This window comes from Melitaea cinxia, chromosome 21 (assembly GCF_905220565.1).
Source record: "Melitaea cinxia chromosome 21, ilMelCinx1.1, whole genome shotgun sequence".
NCBI classification, from domain to species: domain Eukaryota; kingdom Metazoa; phylum Arthropoda; class Insecta; order Lepidoptera; family Nymphalidae; genus Melitaea; species Melitaea cinxia.
The window spans coordinates 7320120-7342128 of record NC_059414.1 but is presented as its reverse complement, the minus strand read 5'-3'; the positions used below and the strand labels follow the sequence as shown (position 1 = coordinate 7342128).

At 31.3% G+C, this 22009-nt stretch overlaps 3 protein-coding genes across 3 annotated transcripts in view; 2 read left to right on the top strand and 1 right to left on the bottom strand.

Moving 5' to 3' along the window:
• Positions 1-9432, top strand: part of LOC123664117 (ecdysone 20-monooxygenase) — a 46853-nt gene extending 37421 nt beyond the window's left edge. Inside the window, exons 6-10 of the mRNA XM_045598723.1 lie at positions 5227-5422; positions 6748-6910; positions 7191-7424; positions 7974-8171; positions 9328-9432. Of these exons, the coding sequence (XP_045454679.1) occupies positions 5227-5422; positions 6748-6910; positions 7191-7424; positions 7974-8171; positions 9328-9432 (896 nt within the window). The remainder of the gene's footprint in view (positions 1-5226; positions 5423-6747; positions 6911-7190; positions 7425-7973; positions 8172-9327) is intronic.
• A 3969-nt stretch (positions 9433-13401) lies between these two features.
• LOC123663992 (putative hydroxypyruvate isomerase) lies at positions 13402-19107 on the top strand. Its single transcript, XM_045598626.1, has 5 exons — positions 13402-13793; positions 14580-14864; positions 15136-15266; positions 16078-16326; positions 16951-19107. Exons 1-4 carry the CDS (start codon positions 13604-13606, stop codon positions 16252-16254), a joined length of 783 nt encoding a protein of 260 aa, XP_045454582.1. The 5' UTR covers positions 13402-13603; the 3' UTR covers positions 16255-16326; positions 16951-19107.
• LOC123663991 (aurora kinase B) lies at positions 16613-19479 on the bottom strand. The gene is made up of 6 exons (XM_045598625.1): positions 19403-19479; positions 19136-19327; positions 18902-19058; positions 17631-17767; positions 17120-17351; positions 16613-16732 (listed from the first exon to the last, which is right to left on the bottom strand). The coding sequence occupies exons 1-6, from the start codon at positions 19477-19479 to the stop codon at positions 16649-16651; spliced, it is 879 nt and encodes a 292-aa protein (XP_045454581.1). The 3' UTR covers positions 16613-16648.
• Positions 19480-22009: the final 2530 nt, after the last annotated feature.

The window sequence follows — 22009 nt, the reverse complement described above, 5'->3', positions numbered from 1 at the left end:
TTTTCTGACAAAACTATAAAGAGCGACCAACAATAAAAAAATTATACACGCTGATTCTATTGACGAATAAATATTTTTTGTACTTATCAGAATTATTGTAATGTTACATAACTATTTCAAAACGGCAACATAACTAAAATTATATAAGAAATGAAACTGCTTTGTGTATTCTTGAAAAAAAACTGAGTGAAATGACACTGAAGGTTGTAAAACACTAGGACCAAGGAAGAGCTTTTCCATCTTCTTGTTATCCAAAATGATTTGCTCTACCTACTTTACTCTCGTTACTATCGCACTAACCACCATTAATCATGAAAATAGTTAATTGTATATATAAAAATGAAATCTGCTACGAATATAAACAAAAACTGGTTCGAATACACAATGGATACTTTTTAGTTTAATTATACTATAAAACGTGCAAAAAAGCGTTTTATCAGTATTTATAGAAATGAATTCATCAAAAATTTGCGTATATTCTGCTCTATGATAGCGTTCCCACGACGCAAAAAAGAGGTAGGTATAGTGTTATATATGCTTGTACAAACAAATCACGTTAATGTTTTGTGTTTGTACAATTACGGGAGATTTTTTGAATCGATTAGATTAGATTTTGTCTTCGGTCTCACATTGTTCGATTTGCTATTATTATATTTCTTTCCTTGTCATTTGTTATTGTAGCTTTAGACCTATTATTAAAAGTTTCAGCCTACATTTTAGTAGCGAGATCAAATAGTGAATCAACAAACCATGAATCTTTAAAATTTCCGTTTTCAAGCAGATTTTTTTGATTACATTTACAAACGAATGTTTCATAGCTTTTTATATTCGTTCTTACTATGTTTTTGAATAACCGCTCTGGTGTAGTGGTGCGTGTAGTCACATAAAATACGGACGGTTTGCGGGTTCCATTCTCGCTCGGGATGGATCTTTGTATTTGTACAAATATTTCTTTCCGGTTTGGATGCCTGACCTTGTGGGTCTCCCCACCGTAACTGAGAGAGCACGCTAAACCGTCGGTCCCGGTTGTTTTCATAAATTACTGATAGCGATCGTTACTCGTAGTAGATAACATATCCGACAACACGATGTGGAGCAGCGTAGTGGATTAAACTCCTTCTTCTACACGGAGAAAGAGACCTACAGCATTCAGCCTGTAACATCTCACATGTTACAGGCTGAATCGTTCGTTATACTGTGTTTATGTAGTTAGGTCTATTTCATTCATTCAGAAAAACATGCAATGATTCCGTTTATTATTATAATAATAAAGACCATACAGTTTGCATAAAATGCAAAACACATGATATTTTACAAATTTGGTGTAACTTTTATGGCAAAACATGCGTCATATTTTTTTGTAAATTTCATTCAAGTAGGTTTCGATTGCGTCACCGAACCTTAAATATGATCTCCGGCTTAATTTATAAATTTTAAAAAAAATGTACCTATTAATAGGTGCATGTTGCGACTAGTTAACTTATAATTTTTAAGTATTTAGTCTATACAGGCGCTTACTAGTTACTAGATAGGTACATTAGAGATATATAATTATGTCTTAAATTTGGATAGTTAAATAAAATATACTTTATTGCACACCACTCAGAAAAGATTTACATAAAACAGTTATTTACACATAGAGATAGTAATGTACAAAATTATACATTAGTATGTAAATTATATTTTATGTACAAGTTATCATATAAAAAACTGTCTATAAAGCATAAATATTATTTTATAGCTGTTTTGATTCCATTATCGCAAGCTATAATGTTAATTTCATAAAAATATCTTTATATGTAAAAAATAAAATATTACAAATTATTTTTAGATATTCGAACTCTGTTTTGATTCTTTCGAATTTTCGTGTACCTATATTAAATAAAAAGTGAATGTATAACATTATTTAAATAACATTTTTATATTTTTTCTATTCGCGGTAAAGGAGCGATAGAAAACCATACAATATATAAAAATACACAAGTAAATGGAAACTAGTTACTAACTACTACTTTTTTCAAGATAAATTTGAATCGATATTTATAAATTAATCTATATAAATAAAACTGATTCGCTGAAATGCATAGGTAAGTAGCGAGCGTCTACACCATATTATAAAAATAATCCATTCTTTTTTGTTGTCAAAAAGAAAATTAAAATGAAAAATTAATTTCGTGAATATATATATACCACGAAAGAAAAAATAATGCGGTTAGATTGTACATAATAATTTCTAAACGAAGTTACCACACATTCAATAGATTGTTTCCACTGTCTCTATTTACCAAAACAAAACACAATAAAAAGCACAAATTATATATAATATGATATAAAACAATATAACGATTCAAAAGTTGTTTGTATAAAGTGTAGAATAATTCAATTACATAAATATTTATAACTTTAATGATATTTATGAATTTGACACGAGTTTTAGTACTGAGTTGTAATCACAATCAGACGCGGGTTTTTAACATAGAGACAGCTCTTTATCAACGCTGTCATGAATAATAATTTTGAATGAAATATGACGTTCGGTCAGAGATAAGAAATGCAATATAGGTCAGGATAGTAATAGTGTAGAATGCAACATTAGAAAGATATTATTCTACATATCACATATCTGGAGCGCCTTATCTCTGCATGCGGTGCCCGGAACGAGACGTTTTCTATGTTCTTTTGTTATGACATATGCGCTTTAATTTAAAAATGTCTTCAATTACTGATAATACATTTCTTTTGATATTATATACATTTTATAATACATAATATTTAAAGAAGTGTATAAGTAGTTATAAGAAATTAATTAACGCCGTCAGTTGCGAATTCGACTACCGCTTGAATACAGACGTGTGTATTTGTACAAATATTTGTTTTTGACCGTGGTGTTTGGCCTTGTAGATTCTCCCACCCGTCTGTCTGAGACATAGACGTAAAACGGCCCATTTGTTATCATAAACACCTGATAACGGTTGGGTCGGGAAATTATTCGTCAACCCACAGTGAAGCGACTTGATAGATTAAGCTCTAATCATTCCCCTAAATAGGGCGAGATCCAGTGCTACATATTTTTGAACTTCATACAAATTAATGATTAAAATTAATTTATGAAGATCTATTTGTTGCGTTACGTATTTTATTTGGCACATCAGTTTTATATTATTATGTTTAAAGATTTTCAAACATGGAAAATAGTTTAATTATAATCTATAAATCGAACTTCGAAGTTACTTTACAAAACTTTAATATGCCCTTTTTTGTCTGTATGTTGATTTGTTACCTAATATAGCCATACAGTTATGGTCATATCCACAAGTTATAAATATGTTTTTAGCGATTTTGAAAACGAGCTCTAACATAAGAGTGGATCGACTTTATCGTAATAGCTTGGCCGCCATCCAGTTCGACCAGTAAAGTTTGTATTGATACTTGCCAAAAATATAGTTTTTTCATATAAACATCAAGTTTTATAGATTTGTTAAGTCCCACGTTATATCTTATCGCTATTAGTTTCCTTAAAAACCAGTTCTGCTTTATTTCAATTCCCATATTATGAGATATAGAGCTTTTTATTGATCGGTATGCAGAATGACGAGTTAGTTAATGTTGATTATATCGACGTAAATAAGTACGTTCTCGACAACACATTTATGAATGTAAATTTAAATATTTCCTTGATTTTCATATTAGCAAACATAACCGATAGGGACATGCACTTAATTAAAAATAACTTCCGTTCTAAAGCCCGACTTTAACGACGAACGTCATTATTGACGTTTGTCAAATATTAATCTTACGCTTCAGCCTGTAATATTTCACTGCTGGTTTTTTTTTGGCTTCTTTCCCCATATAAAAGGATCAGAGCTTACTCCACCCCGCTGCTCCAATGCGGGCTAGCAGATATATTCCTTACTATGAGTAACGATTGCTATCATGTGTACATGGTAACAAACGGGACCAACAACTTAACGTGCTCTCTGAGGCACGATGGGTAGACCCACACCCCGGTCCGGAACCAGACCGGAAATAAATATTTGTATAAACACAAATATCCACTCCGAGCGGGAATCGAACCCGCGACTGTCGGGTAACTAGACTAAGGACTAACAGTGCGGAACCAGACCGGAAATAAATATTTGTATAAACACAAATATCCACTCCGAGCGGGAATCGAACCCGCGACTGTCGGGTAACTAGACGCCGCCGACATGGCACATGCACCATTACCTGAGCGATCGTCAATATTATTAAAAAAATGTTGCACAATTTGTATCTCACTAGATATAGAAAAAATATTTAAAAAAAGTTACGATAGCAAACTGACTATCTTAACTTTTTTCTAGATAAACGTTTGTTCCATAAAAATATTTGTAGTTTTTATGAGAAACGTACAAAAAATCGCATGTAGGTAGCCTTGAAATCGTAAAATATTAGTTTATTTCCCTTTTCCTTGGTTCGACAATACTATATATTTTTTGTGAGATATTTGAGATAAATAACAAACTAGTAATTAAATGATTTTTTTTTGCAAAAAATATACGTGATAAAACAACTACTTACTAGTTTTATGTATATATTAAATTAACATAGATTTTTATCAAAAGTTTTATCTAATAATAACCATCGTTAACTTAAAGCTATGTAGGTAAAATTCAAATAAGTATAAAGCTAAAGAAAGTAGTTATTTTATTTGTTAATTATATAATAAACTAACTAGTTTCAAATAACCGCATGCATGTATCAACAATAGTTTGTAAGGTAGATGGGTACACAGCCACGATAACCCTAGCAATCTTATTATATTCCGGTCAAATAATATGAATTTGTGTGTCGAGGTTAACTACAAGCTTCTATTATTTGGGTTAAGATCATAAAACGAGACTATTATTTGCATATTGTATTCATTTTCTTTCTCAAACAAGGAATTCTTTCAATTTCGTCATATCTGATACATTTCGAATAATATGACTCAATCTGTACAGATTTCTTTCGTAAAAAAACTAATTTGAAGTAAAAAATAAGGATAATTTCTACATTGAACTATAATATACATATAACTTAACAAAAACCAAATTTTACAGTTTCATAATGTTAAATACAAGTTCTAGAAAAATCAATGAGCGAGATAAAAGAATTGTCATACATAATAAAAATTCGTATGTGTTGTTAATTCTGCTTCTATTCGTAGCGTTTAAATAGATTATAATGCATATATCAATTTTTCAGCTGTTTGTGGATTGATGCTTGGTACAAGATTAGGGTTTCTCGAGAGGTGGATGTCAGGCCGTGCAGCAGCGCTAGCGTCTGCAGTAAAAGCTCATTTCAGAGCTCAAAGAGACTCTTACTACGGAGCCCCATTGTGGAAGTTTGCTCCGACGTCACTATACAAAACATTTGTAAGAAGCGAAGAGACAATACATATGTAAGTATAATAGTTGTATGAGTTTTGTTTATGAATTAACTTAGGATATTATTAGAGGTGCATATTGGCCATGTGGAATTGTATTAGGAAGTGGCTTGTCAATAATATAATTGTGTTCGCAAATAAAAAGAAAAAAAAAAAACTACTTCAATTACATCGACAAGTAATACAACGTAAGTAGCTCAAAAAATATATCACGTAAATAAGCGTAATCAATGATTACTCAAAAAGTAGTGATAAAATATCAATAAAATTTATACTGGAGTACAAGTATCGATTAAAATCATCAAAATCGGTTCAACCAGTAAAAAGTTACATAACGCAAGTCGAAAAAAAAAAAATAGTCAAGTGAATACGCATTATTAAATATAACTTGAAAAGTACTTGTTAGACCTCATCTAAATTTAAACGAGACCACGTGACATGCACCACCTTTCGATTATAACAAAAATCATTAAAATAGTCCAGTCCACCCAATCAAAAGTTCTGACTCTGAGGTAGCATATGTAACATATTAATAACATAGGTAATTTATGTAATTGAGAACCTCCTACTTTTTCGGAAGTAGGTTAAAAAGCCAAATAGCTATTGCTGATTTAATATACGATAAATTAAGTTTTCTAATTAATAATGTTCGAGACCATTGATCTAGATTTGAAAATAATTACAAGTTAGTAGGTTCACACCAAACAAGTTTTTTTAAAAAACCCTAAATGCTTCTTATAATGGCCCTAAAATGTTTCTAATAGCAATTTGTTGTTGAAATAATTTTCTAAGTTTAACATGCAAGATATGGTATTGCAATCGTTTCATTGAAAAGTTCGCCCCTATGCACATACATAGCCAATATGGGAGCTTTTAATAAAATACTTGTCTGAATGTAGTCGTATGTATACTTTAAGGAATAATAAGAGAATTAATCTAAGGGTCTGTTTCATCAGTTATGGATAACGCTATATGACGAATGACAGTATCCGACAGTATAAAGTTTTTGATTCATTTTTCTTTCTTCCGTTCATCTATTATATTTAGGAGATATTTCTATTTGCATAATATATGAATCTCAAAGTTGCAGTTTATTAATGGAAGAGAAACAGTTCTAACTTTCCTAATCTACCTCCCGATGTCAAAGTCTATTTGTATCGTCATCCGTCAAATAGCGTTATCTACTACTGGTAAAACAGACCCTAATTCTTTTAATATTCTTTGAGTATCTGTAGAAAATTCCTTAAATAATTTTCAGCAGGAAAGTCTTATTCGTAACGTTTAAGTGTAATCCACAATATCAGTTCCATATAATTTGATGGCCAACTCCATGTTGGTAGGATAGTATCGGAACTAATGGAAGAAGCGAAGTCTAGGTCACGCGGCGCCGCGCAAGACGATGGTATGCAAGAGATCTTCCTCAAGATATTGGCTAACCCTGAGCTAGACATGCGCGATAAGAAAGCAGCCGTTATTGACTTTATCACCGCTGGCATTGAGACGGTAAGAATTGCAAATTGAGCATAAGTAAAAGTTTAATTTTTTTGGAAAATAAGTAAATAATTATTAATAGAAATCCTGGTGATTAGCGAAGTGGGAGTATTAGAAGATAATGAACATGAACATGTTTACGTTATAACGTTTAAAATTAAAGACTTGAGTAAATGAACGTAAAATTTCATTGCGCAATAGTAAAAATATGCATGTCTTAATAAAAATACGTAGACAACTACTTTATTAAAAAAAAAAAAAAAAAAAAAATAAAAAAAAATTGTTTATCTAGTTGGCAAACAGCTTGGTCTTCTTGCTGTACCTGTTGAGTAGGAGAGCTGATTGGCAGCAAAAGATCCGTTCAGAACTGCCTGCTTGTGGTGAAATACGAGTTGAACAATTAGCGGCAGCTCCGTCCGTTCGTGCGGCGGTGAATGAGGCGTTTAGACTTCTACCTACTGCGCCGTTTCTCGCTCGCCTTCTGGACACACCCATGACAATTGGAGAACACAAGCTGCCAGCTGGGGTAAGGTTATTATGTTTTGTTCGAAACATTATAGCTAGTGGTAGAGGTAGTGCACTTGACGGTTTAGTTTATTTAAAAAGATTTTACAAGGCTGGTTTACAGTTGAAGATTAATTGTAACAAGTAATTGCCACTTAATTTTTATAGTACGGTTTTAGTAAAATGGTCAATTTTAATTTTTTGGAGTAAAACTTCTTCACGATTGCTTGACTTGGGGAGTAAGCTGGTAATTGTGTGACAAGAGCGTTTCGATAAGTGTGATTGGGCGAGGCGAACAGAGCAAGAGAGAGAGGTGCGAGCACACATTATCTTTCTCTCTTTCTCTCTGCTCAGCCAGTTACGTTTCGTATATCTAAGACACAGTGCAGGCCTATTCCTAAAGAAGTTTTACTTCATTCCTGTGATGTAGCACACTCGTTTTTTTTTTGTTCTCACTGCTAATGGTTATTCTTCCAAAATACTCACAATTATTTTTATAATTATATCATATGCTCATTATGCTTCATAAATAGGGGATCATTTTTTTATTGTTTTTCACACATTATTTCAGACGTTCGTTCTAGCCCACACGGGTGCGGCGTGTCGTCGCGAAGAGAACTTCTGGCAGCCGAACGAGTACCTGCCCGAGCGCTGGATAGACGTCCGCGAGCCGCACTCTCCCGGCATTGTTGCGCCGTTCGGTCGCGGTAGGCGAATGTGTCCCGGCAAGCGGTTTGTGGAGCTCGAATTGCATTTGATACTAGCTAAGGTAACTTATAAAGACTATTCATTTAAAAATGTAACTGTCCACTTTAAAATGCATTGTAGAAACGACTGAATAAAAAAAAAAAAACATTCTAAGTAGGTGAATTCCAAGGATTAAATCTGTTTAGGTCATAACTGTAAACGTTTCAGATTTCGATTATTAATCTATACATATAAATAAAATTGGTGTTTATCTGTAGTTTAAAATAGCGGTGGTTTTTCAAGTGCATAGACTTTTACTGAAAGATAGAGGAGGTTAAGGAACAATATATATGCAAAAAGTAGCCTATCCCGGTATTCCCGCGAAATCAGGGATCGGGGTTATTGCACAATACATTAAAGAATTTGTACAAAACGCGGGCTTAATGCTAAAAGCACTCTCTACCAGCCAACCTTAGGACGTACAAGAGCAGACGTTTGTAGGTGTGCAAAATCGAGTATATATATATAGATATTATAAACCTAAAAAGTTTTTTTTAAACACGCTAATCTCAAAAACCACAGGTGCGAATCGAATAAAATCTTTTGTGTTGATTTACCCACTTATCGAGGAAGGCTATAAAGCTAATTTTTCCCTCAAATTAACGCCGGTGAAACCATGGGGTTAGTTAGAAATAAAAACGAAATACACGTATATTTTTAGAAAATTCTATTCCTAACGGTGTTAACTTCAGTTTGACAGTTTATTTGCGAGTTTCTCATCATTTTTTTTTCGAAGTATGAAATTTTTCTTAGACTTGATTTTTATAGTCAGTTAGATAAGGTAGAAGATTTTTATTGAGCATTGCTATTGCTTTTATTACAGTCAATAACTGGATACAAGACAGAATTTAAAAGTTAGATTTGATTATTAACTTGTTAGGTTTTTTTCTAATGATTGTGATCCATCAATGTTTCTGTCATTGCTTTTTAGACCTTTAGTCAAAAATTGTAGACACTGTTGTGTCTCTAAGAGAGGTTTTTCGGTATAATAAATAAGCTATTAATGCCACTTCTATAAGTTGTCTTTATTTAACACGGGCTTAAAGATTTTCAATTTTAATATCAATGTATTTTCAGTTACATTTTGATGTTTAAAAAAAGACTACAATTTTTAAGATTTAATTTAAAAATTATTTATATTATTGTGTTATCAACATCATGAATCTTTTTAATTGCAGATATTACAACACTGGCGAGTGGACTTTGACGGGGAATTAGACATACAGTTCGATTTCCTCTTATCACCAAAGTCACCAGTATCTTTACGGCTAGTTGAGTGGTAAAGCAAGTACAACTTGATTTGCCACATGCTTAGAGTTACCAGTTGTTTTTTATATCGTTGACAACTTAAATTATTCTAATTATTAATTTAAGCAGACAGCCATAACTGTATAGTACTGGCAGCCAAAAAAGTCCCATAATTTTTGTTAAAAATAATTGTGTTTGCTCACAAACGAAAAAAAAACCGACTTCAATTACATCGACAAGTAATACAACATAGATCGACGAAAAAATAGTCAAGCAACTACGCGTTATCAAAGATTACTCAAAAAGTAGTTATCAGATCTCGATAAAATTTATATGTGACCACATGATAAATGGTGACTATGGGCAAAACACATGAGTTCACGCTATTTTTGGCGTAAACTTATGGAGGCCTATGTCCAGCAGTGGATTGTGATAGGCTGCAATGATGACATGATAAATATCAGCTTTCGATTAAATTAAAAATTATCAAAATCGGTACACCCAGTAAAAAGTTATTGCGGATTTTCGAGATTTTCCCTCGATTTATCTGGGATTCCATCATCAGATCCTGGTTTCCTTATCATGGTACCAAACCTGGGATATCCCCTTTCCAACAAAAAAAGAATTATCAAAATCGGTACATCCAGTAGAAAGTTATGCGGTATAATACAACGTAGGTCGACGAAAAAAGCGTCAAGTAAAAACGCATTATTATATATAACTCGAAAAGTAGTTGTTAGATCTCAAATAAATTTAAATGGGACCAATTGGCACACACCACCTTTCGATTAAAACAAAATTTGTCGAAATCGGTCTACCCGGTCAAAAGTTCTGAGGTAACATACATAAAAAAAAAAAAAAAAAAAAATACAGTCGAATTGAGAACCTCCTCCTTTTTTGGAAGTCGGTTAAAAATTTGAAACTATTTCTCTTGTCAGACTACAAATGATCATCTGGTAACACTAAACATGCGATTTGCTCTGCTGCTGTTGTACTCTAAATGTGCTCACTGTATGGATTATTTATTTAATATGTTGCTCCTATGTTGTGTTGTTTTAAGTAAATAGTAATGTAAGACTACTCGATGTGTTGTATAACAGTAGAGCAAGGTTTTCGAATTTATTACGCGCATTAATTCGTTGTGCTGCATATGAAATCATTCCTATTTTGATATTGTATACATTTTTTTTATTACATAAGTGCTTTTTAACGTTAATTATTGATAACTATTATTGGTATTTTTAGGCTGATTTATTATAAAGGGTTGCCATGACTGAAATTTAGCAGAACGGTAATATTTACAGGGTATTGGCACAGTCTGCTCAAATTGTGCATTTCTTTGAAATTTTGAAAGAACTGTTCACAAATGCATTATTAAATAGTTAAGTATTTTATATTTACATAGTATGCTAGGCTTAGTTTGTAACTATACAACGTAGTAAAATATGGCTGTGTTAATATCAAAAAGCATATTTATATAATTATTATCAACCATAAATACCTCTTTATTAAAGTCTGCACGCTGCAAACAGATGCTACTGAAACTGCAGCAAAAAAAGATAAAAAATTTCTGTGCAGAAATAAACTTTAGATTTAGCATAAGTTACTTACTGGGGTTGCCAAAAACACAAACATTATTTAATATTATTTTTAGTTTGAAGTACTTACAAAAGTATACTTAAATACTTTCTACTTACTATATGTTTATGTCAATCAATTAGATTATTTTACACGTTTTTCTTTTGTTTTTCGAACACTATATTTTTGACATATAAATGTAAATTGTTGGCAACTCTATTTTCATTCCACCTTTACGAATAAATCACATGTATTATTACGCGCAGCTCCGTAAATTATGTTAACCAAACATAATATCGAAGTGGCCATTTCCTATATTTAATTTATTTAACGTATTAAAGATGCGATCATAGTTAAGATTTTCTTGTTACATTTTTATAAGGTCTTATTGTGAACATTTACTTGTGTAATGTATAATATATTGTACGATAGAATATAGCGATTGCTATACTGTATTCTGATAACGCTGCAGTTGTTTATATTAAAGGAAAATAAATATTGAAATTTTACATATTGTCTCATTACAATGATTTATTTTGGATGGTACTTTACTAGCGTATTCATATTTTAATTAATTTTTTTATCTAAAACAACATGTAACAAGTAAAAGTTTGTTCAAATTCTCAATGTAATATGGCTGTACTTAAATGTAGGTTTATGTTGATCCATTATTATGTTCAACAAGTACAAAAGAGTACCGCGGTTAACAATCTCTAAACTGTCTTCTAATTGTTAAAATTAGACGATATGTTTTTTTTTTGGCGCTACAGTCAATTATGGCCTAGCCACACGAATAACGGTTATTAAGTATTTTGCCTTGATCATTGATGAATGTGATAACGATCTGTACCAGTGTAATAGCTAAATCAGTTTGTAACTTCTAGGAACACTTTCGTTTTAAGCGTCACTTTCTTCCGATTAATATATTACGCATTATATAAATTACGTATAATATTACAATAAATTTAATTATGGGACATTCATTTTGAAAGGAGAAGTTAAAAAGCAACGAAAATGGACTTTTATTATTTGAGAAAACCTGAATTAGTCAACATTTTCCATAGACCTTTTTAAATGGTTCATTATCCATATGCTTGAAACTACGCTGAAGGAAAATTCTGCTTTTTATTTTTCGTAGGCGCATTTTGTACGCAAGAAAGGTTGGATTAGATTGTGCTCTAAAGTTACTTATATAAGGTTAGTCGATAAGATCACCTATAAAATTGCATGAAAATAATTTTTCAACTGATAGAAAAAAAAATGTGGTTGATAATTATTAACACACTTTTCATAAATAAAAGTAGCTTTGCACCTTGCGTTTAGATTTTCACGTTCGCACTTAGGAATACACAATAGTAGTAATTTCTCTCTGTCGATCTGTGAATGGATTTATTATACTAATCGTTAAATCAGTAGAACCAGACTTACGGACAAATCCATTTGTTTAAGGTTGTCTCGATATCAGGGTAACAATTGGCGAACTTCTGCGTCTGCCTAAAGTGTAGGTACTAACACTACTAACAATAAGATCAGTATTGTACTTTGAAATACGAAAGAACAAATTTGATACGTTAATATTCTTACACAGTTAACATAGGTATTCATATTTATTAAGTGGTATAGGCACTTCATACCCATCGCCTTCAGATTATCTCTTCGACCGCTCGTATTCATGGGTGTGAAAAACTTCCAGAGATAAATAGCCTTCTTTAAATATAAGGCTCAAAGTACATGTTTTAAATTATATTATAGGTATGTTACATATAGGTGTTTACTTGAACAAACTGCTTTTTAGTAAAATAAGTTGGCAGGTATAGTTTAATTAACGCTCGACGACTCGCTCTTTATGAACATAACTGTTATACGCATAGCGTAGCCAGAATTTTGAAAACGTAGGACAAAACAAATGAAAAAAAAAACTTGGTAAGTAGTAGAAAGTAAAAATACTTTTTGTTTACTGCACATTTTAATTAACCTTTACTATTTATATCTTAATTACTTCAATAATTGCTTTCGAAGATTTTGGCTCTCGCTGTTTTCCAAACGCAGACTGCTCCTTCTAATGGAAAGTTATAAATAACTTCTACATATCATACCTTCTCATAAAGACTGCCCATATTAAGATATATTATTTTAATCTGAATGATACTGCTAGTATATTTATTCTATTTCTATTTTAAAACAAGTATTACAAGTATTACTTCCGCTTTAGTGATATTCTTTGACAGTATAGTAAATTTTTGCTATTGCCATCTAAAAGGCAATTATTAATATCAAAAATTCTATACAAAAATCATTTTCAATTTCAACACTTATATTTCATAAAATATTGTATCTCTTGAAATTTAATATATAACTAGGTTTGTGTAAACTATTTTATTTTCAGTATTTTACAACTGGGTGTTAACCGCATAGTCAAATAACTTCATTGAAATAATGTCATTTGATGCCTCCAAGTTATCAATTACAACTGATAAGTATGATAACCACACGTTATCTCAACAACCATAACAAAAATAATTACGTATTGAAATTATATAAATAACCATAACAATTTTTCTCTAGCTTATTCTTTTACTTACTTTGATTCAATTTCAACTGAAATAACTTAAAAAAATATATTTAAAAATGAAGTTTTGTGCAAACCTTGCGTTTATGTTCACGGAAAGTTCGAGCCTCTTAGAAAGATATGCTCTTGCAAAAGATGCTGGTTTCAAAGCAGTGGAAACTGGATTTCCTTGGGGTTATACTTTGGAGCAAGTTAAACAGGCTAAAGAAAATGCTGGTGTTCAACAAGTTTTAATTAACCTTAAGACAGGTAAAAGATTTAATTTTTTTACATCAAACAGAACATAAGTTCAGATATTATACAGAAACATCAAAATAATGTTATATGCTGTATAAATATATCTCATAGTTTGAGTATCCTTATCTCAAAATTGTTGATTCACCGAGAAAACTAATGTGGGTTGGCAAATTGGTTTGTTTTATTACTATTATAAATGTAATAATAGATTTTACACAAAATATTTTTAGTCACAATCTCTTGTAAATAGATTGACAATTTATAGTTATTATAAAAAGTGATTCTCTGTGTACAGGAGAAGAGGCGTGAGCCTAGCAGGCTAGCACTGTTATATATAGGCAATTAAATTTCAAATATAAAAGTGTCAGTACAATTAAAAAAGAGTCTAGTTACCCCTTTCAAATGCAACTTCCTTTATTACAATGAGCATTCTCTTGTTCACATTTGAGGTTTGTGTCGTCTGTGGTCGTCCTTTGTGGCTTTTAAAACATAAAAAGGTGTATGTAATGTAGATTAAAAAATATGTACAAATGAATATGTTTTTATTAAAACAATCAATGTCAATTCATAAACATTTTTAATATCATATCAAAAATCGACCGTTCCATTGGAGATCGAACCTGCATCTCCGACTGACTGTTAATTCATTACAAAAAATCTTTTTTATTTAGTGTACGCCTTGGTCTGATACTGTAAGTGCAATAAATGTTAACTCTAAGAAATAAATAAATAGAGCAAATTAGTCATCAATTACAATTAATACAATTTTAGATAAAGTGATTATTTCATAAATTTTAGGAGATGTAGGCAAAGGAGAACTGGGAGTAACAGCTGTACCAGGAAAAGAGAATGAATTCAAAGACAATTTGAAGTCAACTATTGACTACGCAAAAGCTCTTGGTGCACAAAAAATTCATATAATGGCTGGAAAATTAGAAAATGTATCTTCTGAAAATTGGAAGACTTACGAGAACAACTTGAAATATGCGGCCAACATCTTGAAGGATGAAGGGCTTTTAGGAGTAATAGAGCCTATTAATCAACACTCAGTACCTAAATATTTCTTAAGTGACTATTCGAAAGGTAAGTTATAAAGTTTATATTATCGATTCCATGGGTCTCTTATATAAAATTTTCATTTTATATATTGTATGAAAGTATACACTAGTCTAGTTTATACATTCAAAACTGCACGAACTGTAAAACTTTGAACATGTTGTGTTTGAAATAAGGCTTTTTCATACTTGGTTTAATGATTATTATTTAAATAATTACAAAGTATAGTACATATAATTAAATGAATAATGGTGTGATAAAAAATTAAGTAAACGAAAAATAATAATTTATTTTTCAGCTGTAGAAATCATTAAGAGAATAGATAGTGCAAATCTAAAATTGCAGTTGGATATTTTCCATTTGCAACATATTTGCGGTGATCTTTCATACAACATCAAGAACCTCATGCCTTATGTGGGGCATGTTCAGGTAATCTATATATGTATAAAAATGTATGTTTGTCTGTATGCCCTTTATAGAATCGTTAATGCATTTGATCATGTCATGATCTTCAGCAAAGTATTATGCATGAGACCACAAAGGATTCTGAGTTGGTACGACAAAAAAAAAAGCGTAGCAGCGCGCGCAGGGTGCATCTAGTTCGTTATTATAAATATCATTTGGGCATTGCAAATCAAACTTAGTAAAAATAAAACAACAAAAAAAAACGTCTTATTTTAGTTTCTGTACCTAGATTATGTAAATTAGTTAATAATAGTAATACATTCTGAAAAAAGTACATAATATTATTTGTATAAATTACGTATATCATGTGCAGCTCAAGTAGCTATATTATTATTATTGATTAGGTTATTAGTATTGATTAGGTTATTAGTATTCTGCTCTATTTATTGTTATTTTAAAAATAAAAAATGCAACTATTTAAATAACAAAGTATTTATTATACAATAAAATAGAATACTGACAGAATGGAAGTCATTTGCTCACAAAAATTGCTATTGCTAGTCATTTGCTATTCTGTTCCATTGTAATGTTTAATAACAATGTATATTAAATTGTTCCTGTTGTTATCAAAAGACCCTTGATAGCAACTATTACTACGAAGTAGGGAATATATCCGACAAATTGCAGTGGAGGAACGTGGTGGATTAAACTCTGACCCTTCTCCTAGCAGTGGAATATTAAAAGCTGAATCAATCACATATATTATAGTATTACTATATACATGCTTTTTTAAAGATAATTGACTGCTTTATTAAAATATTTTATGATATTACAGATAGCACAAGTCCCAAATCGCAATGAACCAGACATGGCTGGAGAAATTAATTACAAATACATACTTCAGCACTTGGAAAACTGTGGCTACAGAGATTGGATAGGCCTTGAATACAAGCCTGCAGGCAATAGTAAAGAAGGCCTAAAGTGGGTCCAAGAATATGGATACAATTTGTGATATTAAAATAATTAATTGCTAACGAAAAAAAAAAAAAACAGACTTCAGACATCAACAAGAAATACAACATTGGTAGGCCAAAAAAATATCAATTACACATGCATTATTAGGAACAACTCAAAAAGTACTCATCAGATGTCAACCAAATTTAAATGAGGCCACATGACATCTTTTGATTAAAAAAAATAATTATCAAAATCAGTACACTGAGTAAAAAGTTACAAGGTAACAAATATAAAATTATACGGTCAAATTGAGTACCTTCAATTTTTAATATTGTATATATGTTAATATGAAGTATGTATGTAAATAATACAAAAGTTATCGGTTGTCTTATAATTTTACAAATTAATAATAATAAAATAAAACATTATATATTCAGTTTTAACAATTATTATACATTTTGAAATTGTTGTACCCAGTAATGTTTTTTCACTCTGTCAAGTGACAATCTTTCTTTGCTTGAATGTCGTAGAAGCTGAAAAAGATAACGAACTTAAAAAATCAGTTATTTTAAATTCTTGTAGAATTCTTGTAGTATATGTATGTGAAACATATTTTTTTTCTGAACAATAACATTAGCGAGTCTTTTTTGCTACATATTTTAAGAATGGTGTATATATTTATTTTGAAACACCAACAGAAAGTTTACTAAACTTTCATCCAAATCAATACTAAAAAATGTTTAATGTTTAGTGCCTTCGTAAACATTGTTGAATACACCATATTAAGAAAACACGAATGAAAACGAAACAAATAGAAAGGATATTAATTGATATTAGATTAAAGATTAGATTAAAAATAACAATAGATGAAAAGAAACAAATAAAGGAATTCATAATTAATGGATGTTGATTTACAATACCTTAGAAATAAGATCTTTAGCTCCTTCAGGTACATAATCTGGATACGTCATGTCAAGTGTGAGAATCTTTGCATACGTCTTGTCTTGTCCCTCACTTTCAAACGGTGGCTTCCCCACTAAGAACTCATAAAGTAGCACACCAATACACCAGTGGTCGACAGATACGTCATAAACTTCACGTCTAATCATTTCCGGTGGTAGATAATCAAGTGTACCACACATTGTCTTACGTCTATAAATAATAATGTTTTTAAATGAATTACATGAATTTTTTACTCAATAAGGTTTTAAAAAAACAAATTTAAATATTTTAAAATTAAACAAATTATGTACATAGACATACGAGTAGCCAAGTGTCTATTTATGATAAAACTTAAAATGTCATTGAGTAACTTTAAGCATTTAATAATTAATTGTTATATTAAATAAATTATAATAGTAGGAAAACTTCACACAATATGAAGCAATAAGCAAAGTAAAAAAATATAGTATTTATTTAATAATTGTTTACCGTTCTGATGGAGCATGGACCGACCAACCAAAGTCCGCTAACTTTAGATCACCATTGAAAGCTACCAAGATATTCTCTGGTTTGATGTCTCTGTGTATTACATGGTGTTGGTGGCAGTACTCAACTGCATCTGCTACCTGGAAACGTTATTAGGATATACTTTCTCAACTTTAACTGCAGGACCTTTGCCTTTCGTGAGCAGGTAAACACACCTTTAAAAGTAAAATGATTACTAACTGATGAATACAACTAAAGAACTGCATATTAGAATGAATTCTTTTCTTTGTAGAATATTGTGTTGTAAATTATAGCTATGCTTACGTGCTCATTGGATACTTATGCTAAAGTACCTTGATAGAGTAGCTAATATATTAAGATTATTATAATTTTATTAATGTGTTTTTTTTCCCACGGAACATGATCTATTATGCCTACATGACCCCCATTTGAAGGAACATAGGGAGTTGGACATCTTTTGTATAAACGTTCAAATTTAAAAATACATAATAAAATACCTGTCTTTTTTTTACACAAAAAAGGTTGGTAAAAAAGTCTAATGTACAGCATGTTGTCAACCCTAGCTTCGATACACTCAAGAGCTGTGGCTTATAACACGACAAAGATATTTCCTAGTGTGCACTACCTCAATATAATTATTTGCTTTCTGACAAATATATTGAAATATCCATATTAAGTACTGATTTAAATGACTGTCAAGTACTTTTCTGTTTTGAATTATCTAAATAGGTTTGAAACACCAGGATTTATAGCTTTTCAACGGTCTTCTTAATATTTAAGAATAAGCATTGATTAAAGTATGTCATGTTCTGCACTATCACATGCTTTTATTATATCACATAATATACAAATAGTGATGATACACAAGTACTATTAAAGCCTACATGAATAAAGTAAATTTTAATTTTGAACATTTTGAGATATCACGTCAAAAGAAATTATAATTATAAATAATAAAGAAGCACAAGTGCTGTCTTTTTTTTTATACCGCTAGAGCGGCAAACAAGAGTATGGTTTGCCTAATGGTAAACAATTACCATAAGTCTAGGACACCTGCAATGCCATGAGCAGTGTTGACGATCCTTCTTACACCAATTGAGAGCAGTATTATTTAGCTGTGATCTTCTGTAAGGCTGAGATACTTGCACTGTCAGGTTGGTCCAGATTTAAGCAAGATATTTTCTGCTAAGTTCTACCTAAATTAAATCTTTAGTGAAAACTTGTTCATGGGTAAGTACTGTATTCAAAATTACCTGATAAATATATTTAGCTGCTTTACTTTCTGGAAACCTGCCTTCATGTGAATTTGTCAAATGTTTATATAGTTCTCCACCTGCGGCAAATTCCACTACGAGGTAGATTCGTCTTTCATCATGGAACCATGTCAGTAAACGTAAAATATTTGGATGTCTATTGAAAAAATTAAAAATATGAAATAAAAAAGTTTTAGAGATTACAATTCTGCGTTTAATTTCAAACCAACTTACTTTAAATGTGATTGTATTTCAATTTCTCTCAGAACTTGTCTTTCACATTTAGACTTCATAATTTGTGATTTGAATAAAGCTTTGATTGCGACTAAATAACCAGTCTTCTTCTCTCTAGCGACATGAACATGCCCAAATTTACCTTGTCCTAATGCTGAGCCCAGTTCAAAATCTCTAGGAGACCATTTATATCTAAAACAATCCAAAAATATGTGTAGTTCGATTTCATTCTAACGATTTACATAATAAACATTATAAATAAATTACGAGTTTCCGTAGGCTTCATGTGAAGTTATTTTATTTTCTAGTTCTAACACTTCACTGAGATCACTCTTCATAGTCATAATAGATATATGACAAGATTATAAAATAATATTTCTACTGCGTAAACTAAAATACTCCAATATCCGTTGTCCGTTGACTATTGACCGTTAAGAGTTTGACATATTTTTAAATGTATCATAGACACTTTAATAACATTGCTATAATATACGAAGGTAGTATATTATACAGCCTACTATTAAAAAAGGAATTATTAAAAAAAAAAATACTATTAAATAAGGAAAATTAGTTATGTTTACAAGGATAGCGTAAATAATAAGATTACCTATTAGTTGCGATTAATTCGTTATTGTTATCATCGTCACTTCAGCCTATCACAGTCCACTGCTAGACATAGGCCTCTACAAGCTCACTCCAAAAACGGCGTGAACTCATGTGTGTTGCCCATAGTCACCGCGCTGGGCAGGCGGGTTGGTGACCGCAGGACTTTCTTTGTCGCATCGAAGACGCTGTTGTCCGTCTTCGGCCTGTGTATTTCAAACCCAGCAGTTGGATGGTTATCCCGCCATCGGTCAGCTTTTTAAGTTCCAAGGTGGTAGTGGAACTATGTTATCCTTTACTCGCCTTATTCGACACTCTCGACAACAGCGGGTGTGGCTTTATTCTTTACTGTCGTAACCATACAGCAGTTATTGTTATACATTATAGAAATTGATTGATAAGTTTAAAGCACTGAATAAATATCTATACATTATTATTATTCTAAGGAAGAAAAGCTAATAATAAATGACTGACATTGAAACTTTTTACATGGCAGCACTAAAATAAATAAATTCACAATGGCTACGTTCCACTTAAGGCCATTGACCACGACCGCTGAAATTGCCGTTACACTAACGTAAAAACGTCGCGGGCGTTTAGACGAACTTTATAGGTGGAACTCATTTTTAAGCAGTGTGCTCATAATATAATACAATATAGTGGTATGATAAAAACATGCAGCTGTGGGGGTTTTGAGTAAATATTTCGCAATTGAAAGATATTAAACCAATCAATCAATCAATATTTGTTGTCAATTTTATGTTATTAACAATAAATATTCAGAGTACGGTCATAGATTGGAGCTTTTATCATTTGACTTTGGAGGTTTGTTTTTCTTGATGTCATTTCCGATTATCAGACTGTTCTTTTGAGTTCCAGATTGTTCTGATAGAAAATGCGAAAGTTTTCGTCCGAGGATTATAAATATCATTTGTAATATGTCCGTTTGCAGATGATAATAAGTATCCTTAGCGGAGAAACGCCCATATCATTCTATTTCAGGAAGACTTGTCTGAAATAAATATTCATAATTGTGTTTGCTTGCAAAGGAAAAAAGCGATTTCAAAGAAAAGCGATAGTAATCACTGATCAAATTTAAATTGGACAACATGACAAGTACAGCTATTGATCAAAATCATTCAAGTCAATACACCCAGTAAAAAGTTTTGAGGTAACACATAAAAATACAGTCGAATTGAGAACCTCCTCCCTCTTCATTTCCATTGACGAGCATAGTAAATTATGTATACATTATTAAGATCAACTCAAAAAGTACTCGTCAGATCTCACTCAAATTTAAACGGGACCAAACAACAAGTACATGCTTTCTAATAAAAAAATAAAAAAAAGACCATGAAAATCGGCACAAATAAGTTATGTATTCATTCATAAAAATCGAATTGAGAGTCTGTCAAGACCCTTTTTCTTAGGAACGCGTGAGGTATCAGTTGAAATTTATATCAAATACTCAATTCTACTATCCCTTAGAGTTGTGAAAACATCAAACTTCTAAGCCAACGCAATCAAAAGATACAGCAGTTCATGCTACAAATTTTCGCTACTCAAAAGGGAATCAAAACCTACAGGGTACTTCCCGTGAAATCAGAATCTTGAAATTTGGCACGAAAAAACTTCTTATAGCACAGATAAAGGAAAAATTACGAAAAGAATAATTTTTTTGTTACATCATATATTTAAAATATTTTTAATAATTTTTGTACGGAACTGTCGGTGCGCGAGTCCGATTCGCACTTGGCCGATTCTTTTTTGAAGACGGTTAAAATTTCTATCGATTCATCTATTTCATCTTATTCTGCAGTCGATCTGATTCGCCGCATACCTACCTAATTAGAAATTTAATATAAAAAAATACTTTGAAAATACAACTACTTTGATGAAAAAACATTTTGTCTCATCGTTTAAGATGTTTATCTTATTACTATAGCTTAAATAACCATTAGAACTTTTAAATAAGCTATAATAAAGTAATCAATTCATTCGGTCTAGGATTGTCAGTAACAAGCCTATGCAAGTTGGAAACAAAGACTTGATTTATGCAATTAAGCATGTTTCGACAAAAATACGGGAATTCGTAACAATCTGTTTGTTGGGCAAGTGCATCGTGGCACTGCAACAAACAAAGGCAAGTTCAAGTTGTTACGAGCGTTAATAAAATCTTTAAAAGCAGCTTTTTTAATGTCTTGTTGGTTTTGTGAGCCTTGCCAGTAATCTATACTTGAACGTGACTGATAAAGTAAAGAAGTCAATATA

Bases quoted from the DNA above. Each gene is read 5' to 3' on its own strand.
- LOC123663991 (XM_045598625.1), bottom strand. From the start codon at position 19,479: ATGACTATGAAGAGTGATCTCAGTGAAGTGTTAGAACTAGAAAATAAA. The intron at 17,352-17,630 runs GTAAACAATTAT...TATTATTTATAG, and splicing joins GTCCATGCTCCATCAGAACG to ACGTAAGACAATGTGTGGTA. The intron at 16,733-17,119 runs GTATTGTAAATC...TATCTTTTTCAG, and splicing joins CTAAAGATCTTATTTCTAAG to CTTCTACGACATTCAAGCAA.
- LOC123663992 (XM_045598626.1), top strand. From the start codon at position 13,604: ATGAAGTTTTGTGCAAACCTTGCGTTTATGTTCACGGAAAGTTCGAGC. The intron at 13,794-14,579 runs GTAAAAGATTTA...CATAAATTTTAG, and splicing joins TTTAATTAACCTTAAGACAG to GAGATGTAGGCAAAGGAGAA. The intron at 15,267-16,077 runs GTAATCTATATA...ATGATATTACAG, and splicing joins CTTATGTGGGGCATGTTCAG to ATAGCACAAGTCCCAAATCG.